The 24680-nt window shown below is 37.2% G+C and overlaps 1 protein-coding gene and 1 long non-coding RNA gene across 4 annotated transcripts in view; one reads left to right on the forward strand and one right to left on the reverse strand.

Annotated features, from left to right (window-relative positions):
* The first annotated feature begins 1882 nt into the window (after window positions 1-1882).
* LOC111722530 lies at window positions 1883-16752 on the forward strand. 2 transcript variants are annotated; one of them, XR_002771312.1, is made up of 3 exons: window positions 1883-1935; window positions 6127-6252; window positions 16731-16752. It is a non-coding gene; the product is annotated as an uncharacterized LOC111722530 (long non-coding RNA). The 2 variants fall into 2 exon arrangements; XR_002771311.1 differs by lacking the exon at window positions 16731-16752 and adding an exon at window positions 13471-13522.
* Window positions 1932-24680, reverse strand: part of CTSO (cathepsin O) — a 26454-nt gene continuing 3705 nt past the window's right edge. Inside the window, exons 2-9 of one of the 2 annotated variants that reach the window (XR_002771310.1) lie at window positions 17783-17891; window positions 17070-17209; window positions 14421-14588; window positions 13083-13204; window positions 6076-6239; window positions 5394-5486; window positions 2816-2904; window positions 1932-2459 (exon numbers count right to left, since the gene is read on the reverse strand). Coding sequence is in view for 1 of the 2 variants with exons in the window: in XM_003803009.3 (XP_003803057.1) it covers window positions 2870-2904; window positions 5394-5486; window positions 6076-6239; window positions 13083-13204; window positions 14421-14588; window positions 17070-17209; window positions 17783-17891 (831 nt within the window). In the remaining variant the exon portion in view is untranslated. Of the gene's footprint in view, window positions 2905-5393; window positions 5487-6075; window positions 6240-13082; window positions 13205-14420; window positions 14589-17069; window positions 17210-17782; window positions 17892-24680 lie in introns of both variants that reach the window. The other variant, XM_003803009.3, reaches the window with a different exon arrangement.

Below are 24680 nucleotides of genomic sequence, written 5' to 3' on the forward strand. Positions count from 1 at the left end.
TGTTCTGCCACCAAAATACTTTGGAATATTGGAACAAATGCTCTGTGTCATTCTTTTTGTATATTATTTGATTTAGTTTATACAGCTATATTTCTTGGTGTGATTAAACTATATCGTTCGAAGAGTTTTTTCAAAGGATATGCTAGCAATTCTTAATGTAAACATCAAAAGAAATTATAATGTCAGTTCCCACCCTCGCCCCATTCATGTTTGCAGTGCTGACCATCCACATTAAATTGTAATTCTTTAGTGGGTTAGAAAATCACTGTAAAGTTGACTAATTTAGTATTCACTTTAGATCTTTGTGAGAACATATCCAGGAACATGTTGGTGACTTTCATTATGCCTCATAATCATTGGAAGATTTCATTGCTCTGACGTCAACAGTTTTATGGCTGGAGCTCAATACATCCCCAGGCAGTAAAGCTGCAATCAGGGCTGAAAAGGGAGAGAGGGACTACTTCACAAAAGCTCACTTACAAGAGTTTGCATGTTACCTTAATAGGAGCCCCTGAATGTTTTCAAACAGAAGAATGACGTATGATGATGTCTTTGAGAAAAGTACATTCAGGGTAAATATAATAGATGGTTTATAACATCCATCCAAATCACTGGGCTTCTGGTTGGGGGACTTTACTTTGAGAACTCCTAGATGAAAGGACATGGAGTTTCCTGAGTAGATGACTGATCAGTGGAAACAAGAGACACTACTGGACATGCATCTAAGAAGGACCATAGAAACAGGAGATCAGTGACGGCGGGATGGCTTACCAAGGTGTAGCTCACCTCATCAAATATCCAGGATTCCTCTTGATTTTATTGATTGGGTGATTATATAATGCTATGCTGTTAATCAAAATAGAGGTCCCAGGAGGTGAAGGCGGCTTTTTGGGGGATGGGGGCAGGAAGGGTGATGAATGGTGCTTTGGAGACATTGAGGTTAAGTGTCTGTGGAGACAACCAGAAATTGGATTTATGGATGTAGAGCTGAAAAAAGTCTGCATGAATATAAGGCACATTAATACTAAGTTGATGAAAAGGAGGCCACACAATTCAGGACAGATGCTTTTTAAACCAAAGTCAAATATAGGTTGTTTTTATTATAAAGTCATCAGAACCCAGAACATCTGTGAGGTTTTAATCATTTTGAGACATTAGAAATCCTTTAACATTTGAAAAAGAATTTTAGGAAAGCATTTATATCATGTACAAAGTCAGTAACAACACACACTAGAACAAAAATGTCAGTATTTGTCTTCCTGGAGTATCTCTAAAACCCGAGTCAGCACATACTGAGATTGGTTCAGGTTGGTGTACAAAAATAAACACAGCATTCTGTTTTTCCAATAAAGGGGAAGAATAAAGGGCAAAAAAATCAGAGAAAAAAAATGAGATCGCCTTCAATGTTTTTAGTGGCATCTGCAGCCTAAGTTTTATTTTTGTTCAGATATTTTATGTCGGGAAATAATGAAGAACTTTAGAGAAGTAATGTTGATACATGTAGTCCTTGAAATGAAGTTCCTGTATTAACTTACTTAATATGCTGTACCTTTGTTCTTTGTAAGGTCATTCCAGGACAATGGAATAAGTGGCTATGTTCCTGGAATGCAGGATACGAAGAGAACAAAGTGTCCCTTCTTTGTGTCCAGGATGACTGATTTCCGCTAAGGATGCAAGTTTATCAAAACTGCACTTGTGTCCTAGCACCTGAAATCACCCACGCAATTAATGACGCAAGAGACACAGGCACCATGACTGACAGCCAAGTGAAAGCGAGAACAGGTGAACCAGAAGCAGTCAGGACTGGAGACCCAAAAATCCAAGGAGAAAACGGGGCTACAGAGGCTAGGGAGCTCACACTTTGGCATTCTGCCCAGGTTAAGAGACTGAACTTTGAAAAAAGTGGAGCTCACAAATCACCGGAGAAAGCTGGAGGTGAGAGTCTTATGTTGGTAAAGGCACAGAGACAAAGGGAGCCGAGAAAATAGCTAGAAAACAGAACTAGAAAGTAAAAGTGAAACTTAATTCATTGGTCAGGGGAGCCAAAGCAGTAGGAAAACTGGGTGGAAGAGGAAGTGGGTGGAAATGTGACGTCATACTTTCCTCTTTAATACGGGAGGGGGGGAGTGAAGAACGAAAATGTGTGGGTTTCCTATCAGCAATGACAATTTCCAAAGACTATGTCTCTCACGAATGCTACTGGAGATTTCTGATTACATAGTTGCCATATTGGTGATTTGGTTTCTATCCATTTAACTGTTTGTACTAAGAAGCGATTTTGCCTTTGTTTTCTCCTCCACGGTCACTTTGCTACTCCAGGGCTAACGAAGCACTCTTTGTCGAGGTAAAGCGCTTGATGTTCCAAATCCAGGGGCTGCTCTTGCCGTTGTGTGAGGCACACCTAATTTTAGTTTGGCCCTTCACGCCTAGAGGGGTAATCTAAGGTTAACGATTGTATCCTGGAAAAGAAAAGAAATTCTTACCACCTCTGTGATCCCATCTGAAGAATCTCATTAGAAACAAATAAGCAAGCAAACAGATAATAAGGAAACAAAACCAAACAAGTGTCTCTTCAAGTGGGAGGGGCCTAAAATATCTCCTACTCTGACCTTCCTCCTCTGCGTAGGAAACCGGTCCACAGATTTCCCTGCAGGCTGCGGGGCTGGTGGTGGGTCCTTGCTCTAGACATCGCTTTCTCTCTACACGATCGGAACATCCTACAACTTAGTTTCAATACTCCCAGGCCCTAGCATCGTTTGTAGGCAGTCACTGAAGCCTGACGTTGAATAAGACTTATGATGAAGTATGACATTACACTGTGTTATGAAATCCTTCATTTTTGTAGTTCTCTCTTCACCTGCCCCATGTATCACACAAATACAGCAGAAACTGAATCCGCAATACCTACAGGAAGAAAAGAGAAATTATTAGTACTAGTCTATTTCCTCTTTAGACACCTTTTAAGTAATAAATTAAAACTTAATTTTGATTTGGGTTCAGAAAGGCTATCTATTAGAAAAATAATGTACTAGTTATTACTACCTGTCAGTGTAACAGGACATCATCAAAAGCAGATATTGGAAAAATTTTGTCACATGAGAAACTAAAAAGATTTCAAAAAAAAAAAGTTTATAATAAAAACTACCTAACTAAATAAGTGAATGATTCTGAAACCTATATTGCACTAATCTACATTTCTTAGAGGCAAAATAACTTATAAGATTATTTTAAATATAATTTTTTAATTCAAACTCTAAGATTTGAACTCAAGAATAATTTCAATAAAGCACAAATGTGCTATGTTTTGTTAATACACAAGAACATAGATCTGAACATCATGATGAAAGCAATTAATCGTCTATCTGAAGATGGACTTCACTATAATTAACCACATCTTTGAAATCTCTTGGGGCTAGAAAATACTACTGCCTGTTCTTAGTAAAGTAGCTCAGGAATGGAAAAAAAAAATTCCAATGTACTCAGTACTACTGTGAAACCAATTTACAGTCACTCACACTTGCATATGAAAAATGAAACACAACTATAGCCTAGGATAAAGGAAGGAAGGGGAGGGAGAGGGGAAAAGAGGGGGGTGGGTCGATAGAGGGAGGGTTAGTAGGGGGACCACACCTATGGAGCATATTGCAAGTACAAGTTGGATCTATCAGGTGTAGAACACAAATGTCTTAATCCTGTAATTGAGTAAATGAGGTGAAGGCTATGTTGATTAGTAGGATGTAAGCACTTCAATTTGTACAAATAATCAACATGTTGAATCTCATAGTAGCATAAATGTATTTATGATCTATGTACAAATGACTTAATAAAAAAAAAGAATACTACTGCCTGATACAATTGCTCATAGGAGTAATATGGCTGCCATCAGATATGTGTCTTACAGGGAATGAACACTTTCAGGAAGAATTTGGATCCCTGTGTAATTAATAACCCATCTGGCCCTTACAGCCTCCAATTGTGAAAGTTGATAGGGAGAAGAAATTGTCTCAACTCACCCTCAGTAGCTGAGTGTCAGGGAAAGATTGTGGCAAAGAATAAAGGATAGGTAATTCTCATCTAAGCAAATACCTGATTTATTTAATTTGTTCACACACCTCTCCTGTCAGAGCTTTGAAAACAGCCAGCCCCCAGCCCAAATCCAGGGACCACAGTTCACAGTTAGATAAACTATGTTCACTAGCAGATGTTCAGGGAAAGGCAGCAGTAATTTATCTCAAGTTCCAAAGCTGTGCAAACCCTCAGTGATGCTGAAAAGCAGGGGTCTGATTGGGTTGCTAGTGCTCTGGCCAAAAGATTTCTGACATGTTGACCCTTTTCAATGAACAGTTTTTGAAAATCGTTTCCTTGAGAATTTATTAACTCTCATGGATTCTACTTTATGGAATGATGGGACAATATTCACTAAATCACATCTCAAATTTTCCTATAACTCTCGTTTTTAAGTGTCACAATATGGAAGCTTCTGCAATTATTTACAACTGTATATGTTCTGGAACAAAGTGTAATGAGGCATAAAATGCAATTTATGTTTGCTTTGGCTTGATTCGAAAAGTAAGTTGATTTTCTAGACCAAAAAAATTAGAATTATAAGTTTAAATATGGGTTTTAGAATACAGACAAAAATGGTTTAGTTAGGTCTGTGATTAATTTAAAAAACTGCTATTCAACAAAAATGAATACCATGTTTAGAGTTTGCCTAAGCCTCTCAATTATGGTGGATGGTTTGCTAGAATTTTGCAGGTGACCAGAAGCACATTGTTAATATGTAGAAATAACACTATTGTTAAGATTTTCATATATTTTGAAATAAAGAAAACTTATTCTTAATAATCATTGACCAGGTACTATAATACACAAATAAGTTACAAAATATAAATGTTGAACAAAAAGACATTTCTTGCCTGCAGACTACCCAGTGACTGCTGAGTGCTTTGTCTCTGGGAATGCAGAAGAAAAGAAGGAAGGAAGGAAAAAAAGAAGGAAGAGAGGAAGGAAGGAAGGAAGGAAGGAAGGAGAGGAAGGAAGGAAGGAAGGAAGGAAGGAGAGAAGGAAGAAATTATTACCAGAGAAGTTCAGAACCCTAAAGTGAGTGTTAACCTGATTTTTAAAGTAGTTAACTTTGGTAAATGATTACTTCATACATATATTTATATAATTACACAATTTTTAATATAATCTCTTATTTTAAAAATATGAATATGTTAATTAGTGTATCTTTTTAAGATACTCTTGTATTGATAAAAATCGTTATTACAAAAAATGATTTGAGTAAATTGGAAGAGTACTATAAATTAGATAGGTATGTATTTTTGATACATTCAAAGAATATTCCTTGATATTTAGCCTGAAGTTCTGAACACAAGTTCATGACTCACCACAGATATTACTCCCCATTTTGACGTGGGCATAGCCATCTACTCCCCATGAACTTCCCCATGAATTCCGCACAATCCAATACGGAGTACTTCCTACAAAACAAAGTGGAAACCATCCTTGAGCATTCGTATTTCCTACAAATATATCAGTTTCTTTATTTAAAACTGGGTATACTTAAGTACAGCAGCCTTGAGAGAAAGATTATACATGTAAAGTCATGCTTAAATAAGGTCAACCTGAGCTGTGCTTAGTGTCACACTCCAGTTAGTAGAAATGTATGTTTCAGTTCATTTTGCTTAACACAAGGACTGAAAAAAATAAACACATATAGACGTTTCTGAGGAATCGAGAAAAGAAAAAAATAGGAAGAGAATTGTTAAATATGTGTGATCAAACAGTAAGCACTTCTCTTTTTCCAACAATTATCATATAAATATTCCGGATGGAGAATGCACATTATTTAAACCAAAATTATCATCATTTTAACTCTGTATCCATCAAAAAAATGATGGGTGGAACCTTACTAGATATTTACATTTGTAAGATTACTGAGAAGTTATGAAGGTCTTATGAGGACTTGGACACAGCAGAAACAAAGTCCAACATTCTATAGAATGGTGAATCATTTGGCATTCAGAATTCAAGTTGGAAAGAAATCACCTGGATCTTTTTAATACTTACCTGTTTTATCAAAACCAGTTATGAGAACTGCATGATTTGCTTCTCCACTAGAACAATGATGCTGTATGATGCCTCCCAGATAATCTTGCCAGCTTACTGCATCCACTATGACTACCAAAGGGCCAAAAGTAAGAAGTGCTTTTGCCATTTCATCTTCCTGCTCACTACCAAAAAAAGGTAAAAATAAAAATTATCTATTTGAATATCATTATGAGTAGGTGTGATTGCAATTAAAAAAGACAGAAATAATAGAGGCTAAAAGAAGTCTGAGAGATTGTGAGTCTTGAACAGGTATGGGCTTTGGACTATCAGGAACCTAGGACTTTTCTATATCATTGTTCTGCTTTGTAAGTTTTCCTTCCTGAGGTTTGCTCATGGTCCCAAAATCGCTGCTGGGGCTCCAGACACTTTAGACGTATTTTAAACAGCAGGAAACAGAAAGGAGAAGTGTACATCTCTGTTGAGAAACATTGCTGGAAGTAACACATAATACTTCTGCATATATTTGCATGGATCTCATTTACCAGAACTTAGTCATATTGCTAAGTCTGGCTTAAAGGAAGATGGTGAATAAATTTTGTAGCTGGCTGGAAAAGTACCCAGTTACAATGTAGAGATTCTTGTAGCAAGTGGAAGACTGGATATTTGGGTATCCCTGGTCATCTCTGCCACAAAGTGTTAATCAAGAGACTGGCCAATTTACATTAGTGATGTCAAATAAAGGGAAAAGGCTACCCCAAAGTAACTGAAAGGAAGAAATGTTAAGAAATAAGGAGAACGAGGTGCTAGATTGTGAAGACTGAAAAATACACAATATTATTTTTACACATAGATGTCTACCAATAAAGTCTTACATTATACATTTGTTTTTCATCGATCTTAAAAGTATATGATCAGGGCAGCACCTGTGGCTTAAAGGAGTAGGGCGCTGGCCGCATATGCCAGATGTGGTAGGCTCAAACCCAGACTCTGGCCAAAAACTGCCAAAAAAAAAAAAAGTATATGATCAAACCATTATTTACATATTTCAAAGTTCAGCTCTGTGGCTGACTGACACTGAAACCAAGTTACTGACAGTTCAGGCCATTAAGATAGCATTTGGTAGTTTATTGCTATAGCAAAGTCGTAGTTGGATTGGTGGCTTGTAAGGGTAAATAATCGCTCATAATATCCAGCTGGAGACTAATTTCTAGCAAGGGAATATTTTGTTCACACGTGAGCAAAACTTTGAATGCATAACAATGGAATTTGTTGAAATGGAAACTATATATTCATTTTTAAAATATTTATTTATGTTGCCCATTATCATGAAGTTCTGTAGTTTGAAGATCAGTAAGCAAATAATTCTAATTTTTCCTGCTATAATAATGATTGGTATTATTAAAATTACCCTGAGATGGGCAAGATTGTAGCATTTTTAAAAGACATTTGGATAAGTTTTGAATTTTCCCACAACTGGGATCAAATTCCAGCTGGACACTGCAGTCATGCCAGCTACCATGAAGAATCAATAAAGATAAAATTATATGATGTAATTCTGCAGGATAGCAATTATGTAGTATATCTAGCACATAGTTATACTCTAGGTTTGCAATAAAACGTTTTCCTTTCCTCATTTCTAAGATATCTAACAATTAATTTGCTAATCATAGGAGTTAGCGTATATCAGGTCTATTTTATTATGTTAAAATTCTTTGAATATTTTAGAATTTAAACATGGTTTATGTAATCATCTCTGTATTAACTAGAACACAGTTGTCTCCATCCATTTAAGAAAACAAAAGCATTACTATACATAAGTCACACCGAAGACAGAGTTAGACACAATGAGAGAAGCAGAAAGATGGAGGAGAAATATTTTTTAAAATGTAAAGGATAATTAACATTGTCAGATCAAAGACACAATTGAGTAATCATCCCTATGTTGAGCTAGAGCTGAGGAAAAGATAAAAATGATAATGGAAAATAATAAATAGGATGGCAATCTAAGACATAACCAGGAGACAAGTTTTCCAATTGTCCTCTGAATTAAGTGACATTATCACTTGTCTTTCAGAAAGATCTTAGGTTTTAATAAGTTAAAATATATTGCAACATTTTTATGGCCATTATGAGCCAAGTATAGAACTATTATACTATCAAAATGTGCATTGAGTTTTATCTGTTTTGTTCACTGCCAAATACTCAGAACCCAAAGAAATTCAGTAAATATTTGAATGAATGAATGAATGAATGAATCAATCAATCAATCAAAAAAAGATATTCTTGTAGTCTAATATAATCAGCTCCCTCTCCTAATTCGAACTAATGCCTTTTTTTTTTTGCTTTTTCCTAATTGTTTTTCAATTTCCTGTCATAACAAGGGATTCCCTGAATTCCCTTTACTGATACTTTGAAAATCGAATTTCTTCTCATGTACATTCTTCCATTGTACTCTCAAGAAACTGATGGCTTATACAGACACACTTCCTCATTTTAGAAAGCACATTACCCACACCCCCAAAGGAGCTGTTAACCAATGTGCTCAGTGACCCTGAACATTTTCTTACAAACCCACAGCCTGCCAGCTGTGGAACTAAGGCTATCTGGTGTACAGTTCCTAGGGTCGCCCCAAGGCCCTTTGTTGCTGTGCTCATAATCTGACAGTCCAATGGCATAATTATGCTCATTTAAAAGGGTTACAGTTTGTTCAAGGATGCAATTTCACCCTTGGTTTCCTTCAGTTCCCATGGATAAATACCATCTGGATCAAGGGATTGTTTTATATTCATTATCAGTAAGTAACAGGCATTATTACCTTATCCAAATTTAGTTCAGTTCCTCTATTTTCTCTGTTCAAAAAAGCTACAAAATTCCCATCACATATATAATATTATATTTATTTTATATACATTATATATAATCTTATATAATACCATACTAACATAATATATAATATATACAGAACATACTATACTAACATAATATAATATATACAGAACACAGCATATATATATATATATGTATATATCTATTAATCCAATTGGTTCTAGGGTCAAATTTAAGTTCCTTGTATCTTTAATTTCTGTTTAGAGGATCTACTCAGTTCTGACAGAAGTGGGTTAAAGTGCCTGGCTATTATGGTGTTACAGAATGTGATATTGCTCAGACATATCAAGGTCTATTTCATATATCTGGGAGCATTTAAGTTGGGTGCATAAATATTTAAAATTGAAATGTCTTCTTATTGTATTTTTCTTTCTACCAGTACAAAGTGTCCATCTTTGTCTTTCTTAACTTTTATTACTTTAAATACTCTTAAATCTGAAAATAAGATCTCAACCCTTCCTTTCTTCTGATTTCCATTTGCTTTCATCCTTTAACCCTGAGTCTTGATTTGTCCTTCAAAGCCATGTGTGTTTCCTAGAGATAGCATATGGATGGCTTGTGAGTTTTCATCGAATCAGCCAGCCCGTGTCTCTTCAGTGGTAAATTCAATCCACTGACATTTATTGAGAGAACTGCAGTTCTAGTCATCTTATTTTGTGAAATTCCATTATGTAGTTTTATTGTTTGTGCCACTGTGGAAGCTAAGATTTGACCTTTAGCTTCTGGGTGTTTAGTTTGCTGGCAGTCCATAATGATGGTCAGTATTGAGAATAGGTCTAAGTATTTCCTATAGAGCTGGTCTTGTTGTGGCAAATTTCCTCAGTGCTTGTATATCTGCAAAAGATTTGATTTCTCCACCAATTTTGAAGCTTAGGTTAGCTGGATACAGAATTCTGGGCTAAACATTATTTTGTTTAAGAATGTTGAAGGTGGATGGAAAGTTTCAGTTGAAAAGTCTGCTGTCATCCCCTCTGTAGGTCATTTGGCTCTTACTTCTTGTTGCTTAAAGAATTTTTCCTTTCATCTTGACTTTGGACAGGTTCATTACAATGTGTCTTGAAGAAGTTCTGTTTTGAGTTGAGATTTCCTGGGGTTCAATATCCATCTGAAAGGAGTGTGTCAGGGTCTTTAGTAAAATGTGGGAAGTTTTTATTTACGATAATCTCCAATAGGCCTACCATTCCTTTGGGACAATCTTCTCTCCTTTTCAGGGATCCCTATTAGTCATATCTTTGAATGCTTCACAGAGTTTTGTAGCTTTCTGCTTTTACTCTCGTCTTTTCTTCTTCTTTTACTTCCTGGGTTAACTAGAACACTTTATTCTCTAGTTCTGAAATTCTCTGTTCTCTGTGGTCTAACCTATTTTTGATACTTTCCAGTACATTTTTACATTCCCTGAATGTAAAGTTGGTCTCTTTTTTACATTCTTGCCTTCATTTCCCTAAGGTCTGCCATATTCTTTCTATATTCTACATATCTTTTGTTTGACTTTTGATTCTGTCTTTCTATTTTCTCATCCATTCCTTTTATTGTCTTTATCATCCATATTTTAAATTCCTTTTCTTGGAAATCATTAATTACTTATAGGTGGAGTCTTCTGCAGTAGCTGTCCCATGGTCCCTTTGGGGAGTTGCTCTGTTTTGGTTTTTCAAGTTGCCCAATTTTTTATGTTGGTTTCTCCTCATGTGGTCTTTCTACTTGTTCACTTCCTTGTCCTTTTTCCTTCTTGCTTCCTCCTTTGCTTCAAATTACCTTCCCACAGAATTAAGTCAAAAGGAAGAGAAGGGCAAAGAGCAAGCAGAGAGAATCCAGAGGAAAAGAAGAAAAAAGAAGGAAAGAGAAAAAGAAAAGGAAAAAAGAGGAAGGAGGATGAAAGAAAAGAGTTGGATAACAAGAGAGAATGATAACAAGAAGAGAGAATGATACTGATAGAAGATCAGTATCGATTTTCAAAATCCATGCCTGTAATTCAAGGATTTTGAGAGGCTGGGCTGGGAGGGTTCTTTGAAATCAGGAGCTCTGGACCAGCCTGAGCACAGCCAAACTATTTCTCATGACCAAAAATACAGGAGTCCTTACTCTTGATGAAAGTAAAAATGGAAGTTAAGAACAGAATCAACCATACAAATTAGCAACAACAAAACACAACAAAACAAAAAAATCTCAAACAGCCAAAAACTACAACAACTTCAGCAATATAGAAAAGAAAAAAAAAAAGAATAAAGAAAGCTAAAAAAAAATACAAATACAAATAAAAAAATACTAAAAAAAATAATATATATATAGCAGAAGAGACCAACTTTAATAAGAATATATATTTTGCAATATGTCACCAGGACACTAGGTAGCACTTTGGTTTCGTTAGGACATTGAGAACATAACCATCAACCTCTATGGTACTTATTCCTTACTTAATTGCCTTCAGTGACCACCTGATTGTTTACTTAGCATTCAGCCTCATGAGGTTGGGATTTTTTTTTTTTTTTTTTTTGAGACGGAGCCTCAAGCTATCCCCCTGGGTAGGGTGCCATGGCATCACACTCACAGCAACCTCCAACTCCTGGGCTCAAGCGAGTCTCCTGCCTCAGCCTCCCAAGCAGCTGGGACTACAGGCGCCCGCCACAACGCCTGGCCATTTTTTGGTTGCAGCCATCATTGTTGTTTGGCCTGCCCGGGCTGGGGATTCGAACCCGCCACCTTAGGTGTATGTGGCTGGCGCCTTAGCCGCTTGAGCCACAGGTGCCGAGCCGAGGTTGGGATCTTAAAAGCTCTCCAGAATGCTTCAGGGGAGGGTCTCACAGTGCACCCTGACAACAGTTCCCATGGGGTGGGAGGTCCCTCAGCCTGTCCCAAGAGTGGAGTTCTGATCCTAGCAGATGGAGTTAAGATGGCCATACTTTAGACCACTGCTAAAACCTTCTCACAACCTTCCCCAAATGGCAGATCCCTGGCCCTCGAGACCTTCTCAATATGGCTGCCTTGCCAACCACCAAACTGATGACAAATCCACTCCAACCAATGTTCAAACCTGGTTGCTGTATAATGTTTGAGTCTGCCCGCTCTTCCAAGCTTTCTGCTCAACATGCAACTTCCCCCAATACTGAAAACGCTGGAAGGGCTTTATCCTGTTCTGGACTTCCACAGTGGGGGTAGGGGGGCAATTGATCACAGCAGGTTGCAATCATTTCCCTAAAACATCAGATTTCCACCGCTCCGGATTACATGCTGTATCCATCTCACCACCTTCTTGCTGTGCTCCCTAAGCCATGACTCCAGGGAAGGTCTCCATGTCAGGTATGGCTGAATTCTCTCTTTTTCCCCAGGACTAGGAAAGCTCAATTGAATGATCCTTCTGTTCTGCCATCTTGCCCAACTCAAGTTTATATGTATACATATTAAACGAAGCCAAGAGTTTGTTAAGTTTTTCTGTTTTTTTCATCCCTGAACACTTATTTTCACTATATCAATGGAACATAATGCTTCTGTTTATAATGTGTTTCTACTCTGTTTTTAAAGCACTTTTAATGAATGTTTCCCCTGAACTTAGCCAAAGTTATCCTGTCTTTCAGTGACAACAAGATTCTTTTCCTCAGCCTGTATTTTTCTATCCCTGAACTCTCACTGTGCCTATAATGTGTACTACAAAATTTATCTGCAGTAGTATATTCTTCTCTCTTTCACTTAATTTGAAAGTTTTGATATACCTTTTTCTTATGGCTGATAACTTGAAAAATGTGAGGAACACAGACGTTGTTGAAAAAAATGTTTCTTGGTAGGAAGGTTGCTTGATATTAGCAGGAAAGTTATACGAAACAATTTTCAATTGACTCAACATTAATAATGAAATATCCAAGTGGTATTATAACACATAAATTTGGTTAAAAAAAGGGGGTAAATATAAAACATATCATCAACTGGATTTAAATTTGTTGTTACTACTATAATGACATACAGAAAGATAAGTAGATTAAGAAAAACTTTATAACACTCCATTGCAATTACCAATTAATCTCCTTAGTAACAAGTTTTTAAACAATTAAGAGTACACAGTGATGCCTTCAATCAAGTTATTAACTCCTAATACTTAATAGATCACAGCTTAAAAACACATAGGAAAAAAAATGGAATAAAATACTTACTTAAAATCATATTCAGAATAATCTTTGATTGAAATTCCAGAATGTGAGCCAGAAAAGTAATGGCAAAGGCCATTTTGTGCTTTAAAAGGATATTCTGAATCTTTCACAAGTTTTACTTGCATCTGAAAGAAAACATTTATCCAAGATAAACAGAACAATCAAACAGAACCAACTTCAATGCATCAAAATAGGTTCAATTTCACTATGCCTCCATAGTGGCCATACTCTGGGTTTTATTGTAAACTAAATCTTTAGGTGCTTGTCTTTGACATCCTAAACATTTAGCATCAATATCTTTCTTTCTTTTTTACTTCTGTGTTTGTATAACCTTCTTTTCCTTGAACCTTCATCTATCTGATAATAAAGTCTGGTCATCTTTCTCCTGCAGGTACAACAGAGCAGCACATGTTCCTTCCAGGGGTTCTGCCTTTGTGTTAACAAGTTTCTGAGACTTTCCAGTGTTTATGGTCAGCACTGCTCTCTATCACTTCTCTTTATGACATCAGGGGTTAGGGACCCCACCCCTGTAAGGAAACTTGTGGCCTTCCTGGTCCTTAACTGCGCCCTTTTTCCTGAATGCAAATTTACCGTAACAAATCCTTTAATTAAAAGGGGTACTACAGAGAAAGATGAAGCTTTTCTTGCCACCCCTGGTGCTTAACCAAGAATAATCTTCAGATTAGAAGTGGTGGGCTCTCCATCCCAGTAGAGGACCCCCACAACCCCCATTTGATAACTTTCTACAAAACTAAATAGCGCCCTCACTGGCAGATTTCATGCATTGCTGTTGTATCTGGGACAATGTTAGAGACAGTCCTAAAAGCACTGAGGGGCATTGGCCGGCTGAGAGAAGCCCTGCTGTGGGAGGCAGGGGACGGAAGGTGCAGTTCTGGCTCAGCTACTGACTTGCCAACACTGTCTCACCTCTCAGGTCTCCTTTCCTCATCTATATAAAAAGCTACCACATTACATGATCGCTAACATCCATTCTGGCCTCAATATTCAGAAATTCTAAGAAAACAATCATACACTCTCATCTTTCTGGGGCATTATGTGATATGTATCTGCAATAAAAAAATCCAATGATTAAGAAATGTTAAGAAGTAAAGATACATGTTTTTCTGAAGACAAATCTCAGATAGGATTTTCACCCTTTGATTTCTTGATGATGGATTTGCCTGGTAGCAATTGATTTTTAAATCTTCTAATTAATTCAAGCTTTCGTCACCTCAATTCCTGAATTTGAATTATTTAATATGTGAAAGTTTTGAATTCTGAACACACAGTAAACAAGCAAATGAGGAAATTAAGTATTTAAAAAGCTGGGCGACTAGTCACCTTGTTTAGCCAGTTCAAAGCATTGACGGTAGAGCCTCCATTGCAGCCGTAATTATTATAGGAACAGTCAATGACTTGCTGCACGCTTAGGTCTTCCAGGGGCTCTCCTTTTATTGCACATGCAGACTCTACTGCACCGACCACACTGAAGGCCCAGCATCCTCCACACTGTTCACAAACAGAAAAGGGGGTGGTAGTTACTACCAAATAGTGCCTAAATCAATTTGCTAATATCTCCAAATATAATGAGTCATCAAATAAAGGGTCGTGAAAATACAAAATATAGATGCTTACTTTCTAGATTTTCAAACTGATGAAAGAAAAAAAAAAGAAAGAAAACCCCAAAGTCTCTTGTGAGCATCAACATTCAATTATTAATGTTAAATTAGTAATGTTACTATTTGCAAACTAGAAAATGCAAAATCAAAGTGAACTTTTAGAGACTGAGAAAACACTGGGAGTCTCTGACAGTTTTTTTTTTTTTTTTGAGACAGGGTCACACTTTGTCACTCAGGCTGGAGCACAGTGGTGTCATCATTGCTCACTATAATCTCAAACTCTTGGGCTCAAGCAATCCTCCCCTCTCTGTCTCCCAAAGTGCTCAGACTATAGGCAGAGCCACTGCGCTGGGCCTGATGATATTATAAAACACTAGTCAGTTCATTGAGCACGTAACTTCTCTTTGTAAGTGGCTTCTCTACTGGGGTGTGTGACTCTCAGTCCCCCTTGCTTCTCTCTGGACACCGTGCTTCCATGGTCCTGTACCATCTCCATCCAAAGGGTGGAAGTCATTGGGGAGAGGATGTGTGCTGTACTCATCATTTGAGGAAAACAGGAGCTGAAGGAGTTACTTTTGGGGTTATCAAGATGCCAGCAGGTACCTATTCAGTACGCACACTGTGGATGCTCATGAAATGCCCTGATGATACCAACTCACATTAATCATTCCTCGAACACTGCCTGCCAATCCTGCTACTTTGGGAACTATTAACTTGCTTTTATTTGATAAGCTAGAGCAAAGGATAGAAGGGCTGGTCCTGAAAGAAATGGAGTAGACAAAGGGAATGGAATTAGGGACCATGTAAAAGGAAGAAGGATTCACAGAAAAGGCAGAGAACAGAGGAGGATTTTTAGGTCTATACCTCTAGTGCATACGGCACAGTAAAATATTTACTAGGTGGCCGTCTGGAGTCTCCAAACCTTGACAAAGGTGAATATAGGGTGCTGACACTGTATCTTTAGCTAGCTTTATTCAAGCCATGAGGGAAGTTCCTGCTAAAAAACAAACAACAACAACAACAACAACAACAAAATCCCTCTCTCTAGTCTATTCCTGTAATGAAAGATGCCTAATTAAAAGTTCCTATCTACACTGTAGACAATTGGGGAGGGACTGGATTTATGTTTAGGATCACATGTAATGTTATGAATCCAATAATAAAGCAAATAATTTGGTGGTAAAATTTAATGATGCCCAATAATGAAGAATCTGAGAAGTTTAAAAGATCGTTCTAACTAGGCATTCTCTGAGAAAGCGTTAGGTCCAAACAATTCCTGTGCAGTGGAGGCTGAATGACCTGCTGAGATTTTTCACTGCATAGAACTGCAGACAAACAGAGATTATCTGCCTGTGTTGAGGCGCCTCCCTTTCCCTAGCTGGCTGGCATTCCTTGCCAGCAGTGGGATGCAGAGGGCTAGGAATGCCAGCAAAGCACATATACTCCTCAAACATCTACCAGCCAGGTAGGTTCACTACGCACATTATAAGTGACATCTGATGCTCCCACTTTCCTTCTGACTCCAGGCCCTCTTTCCACCACTTCAGAATAACTCACAGCTGCAGTCCTTCCAACACCCACTTGGGTCCTCTTCAAAATCAACTGTTATGTTTACTGCAGTGCCTATATATTCCTATATCATCTATCAAGTGTCAAACTGCACTACCAGGTTTATCATTTTTCAGTCATTTTAAAAAAGACTTCATCAATTAAATTCTGAAGTGTTGTGACCTAATCTCATCTCTCCCACAATCTCTGTCATTTTATTGCACAATTTTGCACAGATGGTGATTTTTAGAAATGTGTATGTCACACTGTAGCTCAACTACTGATTACACTTGTAAGCACCAGGGAGTGGAAGAGTGATCCTGTGGGCATGGGGTGGGGCTTTCTGATGAAGGTGACTGGATGAGGCCTGAGAACCCAGGAGACCTGGACGCACTGTGGGTAAATGTATCCATTTCCATTTCACTTCACTGTTGTTTTCCTTCTAAAGTACTTAAGCTCCAGCAGTCATATTTATCCTCTCCAGCCTTCCACCTGCTATCCACCTGCTATTCTACAGAAGGCATGGTGTCTGGGATACAGCCACTGGAAAGACTGCCTGGGTCATGTGCCGGAAAGGGTGGCAGCCAGGGAACTCAGTGAGGGAACACAGCAAGGAAGGTTTATCTTCAGGAATAGAAGTCCGGGCTCTGACCGCTGCTTCTCACTCCTCCTGAGATGCTCCTTTCATCATAAATTTTGGATGTTTGAGGTGTTATTTTCTTAGAGAAATGATGGGCTCTACTACAAGATTAATTGAACCTGACTTCAAAGATGCCTTCCAATGCTTAAATAATTAGAAAAAAAAAAATGATCCAAAACTTACCGTCTGCTGGTTTCTCACTTGGGTTACGACATGCTTGTCCCTCCAGTCAAATCTTAATGGCAAAGACACATTGGGGATGGGCATTTGCAATTCTGCCGGGTATCTGGGAAACTTGGAAGGTTTGCTTCTTAAATAGATGGCTGAGTAAAAACAGCAAACAAAAAGACAACCAATATTATATTGATTCTTTCTGGAGGAAATTTTCAAACTAAAAAGTAGCTTTCCAATAAACTTGTCATTTTAGGCTTTTTTTTTTTTTGTGAGTGTGCATAGGTGATTTTCTATAACATGAACTGCATTCAGCTGAAAGCTACGAAGAGCAGCATTCCTACAATAAGGCTGGAGCTGATACATACGATAACTTGTTTGACAGAACTAGGCCAATAATAAAAATCAGCATAACTGACATCATTTGTTCTATCATAACCCAGGGAACCATAAGTATCCTGAATGGAAATAGTACAGAAAACTGGCAGAAGGGACAAGATAATTGTCTTTATAGCCACAAGGAAATGTGTATAAATATTTATTTCTTAAGGCTAATTAGCAGAGAACCATGAATTTATTTTTCTTATGGTAAACACATGGTATATACTTGACACTTACTTGGTTCAATAAATTACTCAATTGACTAGATTTATAACTCAACAGTTCCTCAAAGTTAAGCAAACAAGTTATTAACATCAGGAGATAATGGCACCATTATACTGTACCTTTAAACTCTTCAGGAAACAAATAAGAAAACTGATTTATTCCATAAAAGGCAGTGGAGTTTTCACTAGGAAATAAAGAATTCAAATATCGGTGTCTATTAAGACTTTCCTAAAAGAAAAAAAAACAAAAACCTATTTTACATATGCTGCGTTAATTTTCCAAAGTAATCTGTGTTTAATTAACTTGGACCTATTTTTCAGGTATAAAAGCCAAAGCATGCTTTCCGACAGATTTCAATGTAAAGTTGTACAAGATATCCATACCAGATTTATAAACATTTTATATTAGAACTACTGTTAAAATGCAGATAATTTTTTGAGGCTGGGAAAAGTATATCTTACACACTCAGAATTCTGCTTCAACTGCGTCACATAAGTAGTTGTTAAAGTGTCGACATAGTGAAAAGTGTAAGTTGCAAATAATCACTAGATACTAGAGGCAAATTGTCACCTATAGACATTCACGCATATGATTAAACTCTTGGGACTATGAAGGTGTCTTCATCATCTTTGTGTTTTCCAGCACTAAGTAATGGAGCATAAAGAAAAGATTGAGTAAATGAATGAATAAATCAATCTAATTCTATTAAAGCCTTGTAGATAATCTCTATCTTTCAAAGGCATTGTGAAAGAAACGCAATTCTAGAAGTGTTCCAGGAAGATGGTCTGGTATTTCTACCAGGAGGGAAAATACGATGATTATATATTATAGATTCTTCAACTTTGAACTTTGTGATAATACATCTTAGACGTGTCTTTGTATGAATATGCTTCTGTTTCCTAATACGCGCTCAAACCAACTGTGTAGGAGAAGTGAAACTTCAGTGGACTAGCATTTAGTACGTTCCCAACCTTAGCTGTTCTACCTATTTATTTGTGTGCTTACATCCTTATTGTGTGTGTGTTTCAAAAACCTATCAGCTAAATGAGAGTAGGCCTAAATGTCCTTTCTTTTCTTTTTTTGAGACAGTATCACTCTGTTGCCTAGGCTAGAGTGCTGTGGCCTCAGCCTAGCTCACGGCAACCTCAAATCTCTGGATTCAAGTGATCCTCCTGTTCCGGAGTATCTGAGACTACAGGTGCCCACCTCAATACAGGCTAAATTTTCTTTTCTTACAAGAGAGAGAGATGGGGTCTCACTTTTGCTCAAGCTGGTCTTGAACTCCTGAGCTCAAAGAATCTTCCCATTTTAGCCTCCCAGAGAGCTAGGAATTGCAGGTATGTAAGCAAGGGCCCAGCACACAATAGATCCTTAATAAATATTTGTTGTTAAATATATACATGACATTTTCCATATGTCATGCCCTTATAGCTTTCAGCTGTTTATTTTTAAGCAAATTATTGTTAGGAGTTACTATAATCTCATTTTTTTTTTCCCTTTTGGCATGCCTAGGAGGACTGCCAATTAATAAATTAATAAAGTTTTTGAGGACATTTAAAGATATCTTGAAGAAGCAGGACTTTAAACAATATGGATATATAAACATAAAAAAAAGCACTAAAATATAAGGCAATTCTATATACAGCCAATGCCAAGTGTAAGCCAGAAACTGTTAACTACTAAGGAATTCAGAGGATTCATTCAATCAATAAGTATTAACTGGTCATCTTTGTGAGCTGAATTAGTCAGGAAGACACTGAGAACCCAGGACATTAAGAATGCACAGGAAAGCATGTGGGAGCCACAACAAAGTGCCTCATGAATCTTGAATTGTCATAAATACACCAAGGAAGCCCCAGTTCCCACAGGTTGCACCTAATAACTAAGCACTAAGGCTGGGTATGTGGGGGGAGACATGGGACTCTCCTGACAGCTTATTTTTGATCAATGATTCCCTGACAGCCTTGACAAACTAGCCAACCTTCCTGGGACTGTGTCGTAGTATGTAACTCTTTCTCCAACTTTCCTTCCCTTTCTCCTTCTCTCAGGGTCAGAGCTACATCACAATCAGATAGCTCTACCTGGCCCTGTCCCTATTCTCTCACAGGCATTGCTCCTGTGATGGGAAGAGAAGGGAGGGGAGGGAAGGGAAGGGAAGGGAAGAGAAGGGAAGGGAAGGGAAAGGAAAGAGGAGGGGAGGGGAGTGGAGGGAAGGGGAGAAGGAAGAAGAGGGACAGAGGGAGGGAGGGAAGAAAAGACACTATCAAAATCATGTATGCACGGAGGGCTACGATTATAAATGCTGCAGGCACGAAAAGAATAATATCTGAAAACTTTATGCCAGTAAGCTGACTCCCTGCACAACATGGACAAACTCCTACAAAGGCTACGATTACCAAAGCTGAAAGTAGGAGACATAGAAAACTTAAGCAGCTTTTTAACTAAAGGCATTACATTTGTAATGGACAATTAACCCAAAAGAAAATTCTAAGCTTCACTGCTGGAATAATAGCCATTTTATCCTTTGAGAAAATAAAGAAGGGACTTTCACAACTTAAATAAGGCCAGTGTTATCTCCATTCTAAACCAGAAAAAAGACATGTCAAGAAAACAGAACTATATGCCAATATCCCTCGTAAATACACTCTATTTGCAAAATCCTTAACAAAATATTAAAAAACCAAATCTAACAGTATACTAAAAAGGACAATACATCATGACCAAGTGAAGTTTATTCAGAAATGCTAGGTTGGTTTAACATCTGAAAACCAATACACACAATGCATGATATTAGCAATATAAAGGAGTTAGAGAGACTGTATGCTGTTTGCAAGAGATGCATAAGAAGTATTCAACAAAATTCAACACCATATGCTGATAAAAATTCTCAGCAATGACTGAGAATAAAAAAAAAAAAAAAACAAACTTCTTCAACCTGATCCAGGGGATTTATGAAAACCTACATGATGGTGGTGAACGGCTCACTACTTTCTTTTCATAACAGGAAAAAGGAAAGAATGTCTGATCCCACAGCTTCTTTTCACAAACATGCTTAAAATCCTATTTTGTTCAGTACAATAAGAGTGATAAACAAAACACATTTTAAAGAAAGAAATAAAACTGTGTTTGAAGAAAATAGGATAACATGGAGAATGGGCAAAGGAATCTATACAAATGATGCTTGAACCAGTAAATACATTTTATTTAGCCAAGTTGTAAGGTACAAACAAGATCAACATAAAAAACGAATTGTATTTTCTATACCGGCAACAATTAGAGAATGGGAGTTAAAAATTGTTCAATTTTTAATGAATATGAAAAATTGAGTGAACTTTGAAATATTTTAAAACTAAATTTAACAAAAGACATTTAAGACTTGAGCCCTGAAATCTATAAAATACAGCAAAGGGAAATTAAAGGGGATTGAAATTGGTCATGAATTGTACCATGTTCAGAGCTTGGAAGACTCAACATTGTTAGGACAGCAATCTTTCCAAAATAATCTATAGACTCAATGAGATTCCAATAAAAATCCTCACAGATCTTTTTTACAGTTACATATAAAGGGAAAAATAATTTCAAAATTGATAGAGCTATCTACAAAAGCCTTCAGTTTACCACAAAAACCATAAATTAACTCAAAAGTAAACGATGCCTATGAAAACTGCCTGCAACTAAAAATTAACATTATTATTCAACAATATTATACATTATTTTCCAGTTAACTAGACAAAAGTGAAATGCTGATATAAAAATCAGCATAAGTAACTAATCCTATATTACTGAAAATATAAAAACAATTTGCTAATACATCATTTATTCAATTTCAGTGAAATTGAATTCTAAGTGAAATAATAGTGTTTCATGTTTGCCTATGAAATCTGCACATTGTATGTTTGCCTATGAAATCTGCACATTGTTTTACAAGTAAGATTAGTTCTTCAAGATATTATTGGGAAATAGGAATATACCACACACATAACACACACATGCTCACACACACACATCTATGAGGTATAAACTGGTAAACTCTTACAAGTTCATAAAAAGTATACAACTTGCGTGGCCAAGAATGTCTAATTCTAGGAATGTATTTTAGACTCATGAGTGTTGTGTGTGTGGGTTTACACATGTATAACTCAGCCACACTCAAATTTAGTTGGAGAGCCAATGCACATTAGTTCACTAGATTTGTTTTGTAATCTATGAGAAAAAAAAAAAATTGCCACCCTGAGTCAGCGAACATCAGATTAAGCCAAAATGCTTAGAGATAAACAAATCCAGAAGTTCCCAAGAACCTCTCTTAATTTTTGCATTGCCTTAGAAATCTCATTTTGTTATTCAAAGTTTCCTCATTCTGGTTATGAAGTAATTTTAATGACACTAATTTAAGAAGGACAGAAATAACTATATTATTGATTTATTTTAAATATTCATGACCCTAATTTTCAGTGATGATTCCAATAACTTCTACTTTTTTCTGGTCTTTCGCATGTGCTTGAGAAGACAAATCTCTTTCTCCACAGACACTATGGGTTGCCACTTTCTATACTGTTTTTCACTGATGTCAGCGGCACCAGTATCTGCAGAGCTTGGGGCAATACTGCTTTCCTCCACTTGTTAAAGCAGGCGCTGACTTGGGAGAGAATCCCATTTGTCAGCTTGGTGTACCATTCCAGTTCAGTGACTCCCGTCATCTCACAGCTCTCCACAGCCCTGCCAGGGTGCTCAATATTTATCATCATTGACTTGCCAAAAGCAAAATACTCAAAACCCAGAGTGTTTTGCGTTTCCTTCTCCCTCCACTGCCTACCCTTTTCTTTTAACTCTGCGAAACCACAAATAATACTAAAAGTATCTTCCCTGGAGGTTTCTGAACAAAGCCTAATTCTATTACATGTTCATACACACACACACAAACATACACACGCCCTCAGTGGGTGGATGGGTTCCTTTAAGGTCTTCTTAATTTTGCAACAAACTCAAATGTCTGATCCTTGCTGTGCTCTGGCTACACCCTCCACCCCTCTGAGCTTTACTTTCTTTATTGGCTAAAGGGATGATGTTGACTTAGAATGCAAGGATTACATAAGATAATGTTCAGAAAATACACATTATAGTGGCTGGCAGAATAAAATATTGCCAAGTTTTACTTTTCTTTTAAACAAAGAACTTTTGGATTGTAGAAAATGTCATTCTGTTGATGGCCACTCTCCATACACCTGATCCTGTCTGATCTCCAAAGCTAAACAGGGTTGAGTGTGGTTAGTCCTAGGAGGCGAGAAAATGCCATTCTCAGATCACGCTTTTAGGCTCACTTGAAACAAGTATTCCTCATGGCATTAGAAATAAAGACCAATTATCTATTGAATGCAATTTGTTGTTTTCTGAATAAAATGATATTGTTAGTATATCCAGAACATTTATTTTCCTATTTGCTGTAACACAAGAACCCATATCAAGGTCATCTAATATGGGTTTCATATCATTTACATTTTAAAGAGCCCTGCATTTCATTTATGGAATTGTCGGTTCTCTTAAGTGACTTTTCTGATCTACTGTGGTTCTGGCTACTAAAGCAGATTTCATCACAACTGGGACTTGGCGTTGGGCTCTTGCTGTTCACTACATGGACCACTTCCAGCAGGTAAAGGAACAATTAACATGTTTTTAACATGAGGCAACAGAAGGTATAATTAGTGAGCAAATTTACAGTAACTGTCTCTAAAGCCATGTAAAAAATTAAGATGAAGGACGGCGCCTGTAGCTCAAAGGAGTAGGGCGCTGGCCCCATATGCCGGAGGTGGAGGGTTCAAACCCAGCCCCGGCTAAAAACTAAAAAAAAAAAAAATGAAAATGAAAAACCTGAACCTTAATTTCATTTATTCCAGGAAAGATGTTAAATTTTAAGGAATATATAAGAAACTTCTTAATAGTTGTGGAAAAATGCCCAAATTCAAAAATTAGATGGCTGGGTGGCATCTGTGGCTCAAAGGAGCAGGGCGCTGGCCCCATATGCTGGAGGTGGAGGGTTCAAACATAGCCCCAGCCAAAAACTGCAAAAAAAAAAAAAAAAAAAAATTAGATGGCTCATACATTTGGAACTGATAAATGAAAATAGCCTTTGAACAGATTCGGTGAGAAATAACTACCTTCCCCTATTTTGGGGAGGGCATTCGAATTAAATATGTTTAACTGAATGAGCTACAATGGGAGACACAGATTGCTGCCCTCAAGGAGACTGGGGACCAAAAACTTTGAGCAAATTATCCTCTGGTCATATAAAGTTAGGAAAAACATGTCCCTTGGATATTATATCATGCATACCAAGCCTCTCTAATAAGGACCCTGTCTTTATAAGCCTCTATCCCTAAAGCTATCTTAATAATATGACTTCCATCAGCCATCTTTCTGAGAGCTGGAGTCTCTAAGTTGCCTTTGTTGTGTACGCGTGCAAGTGTGTGTGCATGAGGTGATCACACATTCAAACTATGATGTAAATGTAGTCTTTTCCTGAGAAGTCTCTTCAGTATTCTAACTTGCTGCTCAGCTATTTATTGGTCCTAATTTCCCTCTTGGCAGAGGAAAGATCTGTGACATCTTTCTCACAGACTTCCTCTGAGTAAAAATAGATCAGATAGTGCATTTTCTTCTTGCATACACTGACCTGCTCTAAAAGCAAATTGTGTAAGAGCAACCTGTCAGGTTTACAGTTCTCTACAGACTGTCTAAAATAAAATAATAAAATAAAAAAGAAAGTTCTCAGCTTCTGAGTAGGCTGAATACATAGGATTGAAAGCATTATTAAATTTGAATGCCAGTGTTTGTTCAAAGTGCTTTATTTCAAACTTAGCCCTCTGTAAGGTAATTGCTAATATTACCTCCTCTTCACAGATGAATGAACCAAGGGCCAGAGAGATGACTGACCCAAAGTTACACTACTAGTAGTTAGTAGAGGGATGGCTAGGAGTTAGGAGAGGGCTTTATTCAGCCTACAGGCAATCGCATAAGGGATAT

This window comes from Otolemur garnettii, unplaced genomic scaffold (assembly GCF_000181295.1).
Source record: "Otolemur garnettii isolate 467f Iridium unplaced genomic scaffold, OtoGar3 scaffold00274, whole genome shotgun sequence".
Taxonomy (NCBI): domain Eukaryota; kingdom Metazoa; phylum Chordata; class Mammalia; order Primates; family Galagidae; genus Otolemur; species Otolemur garnettii.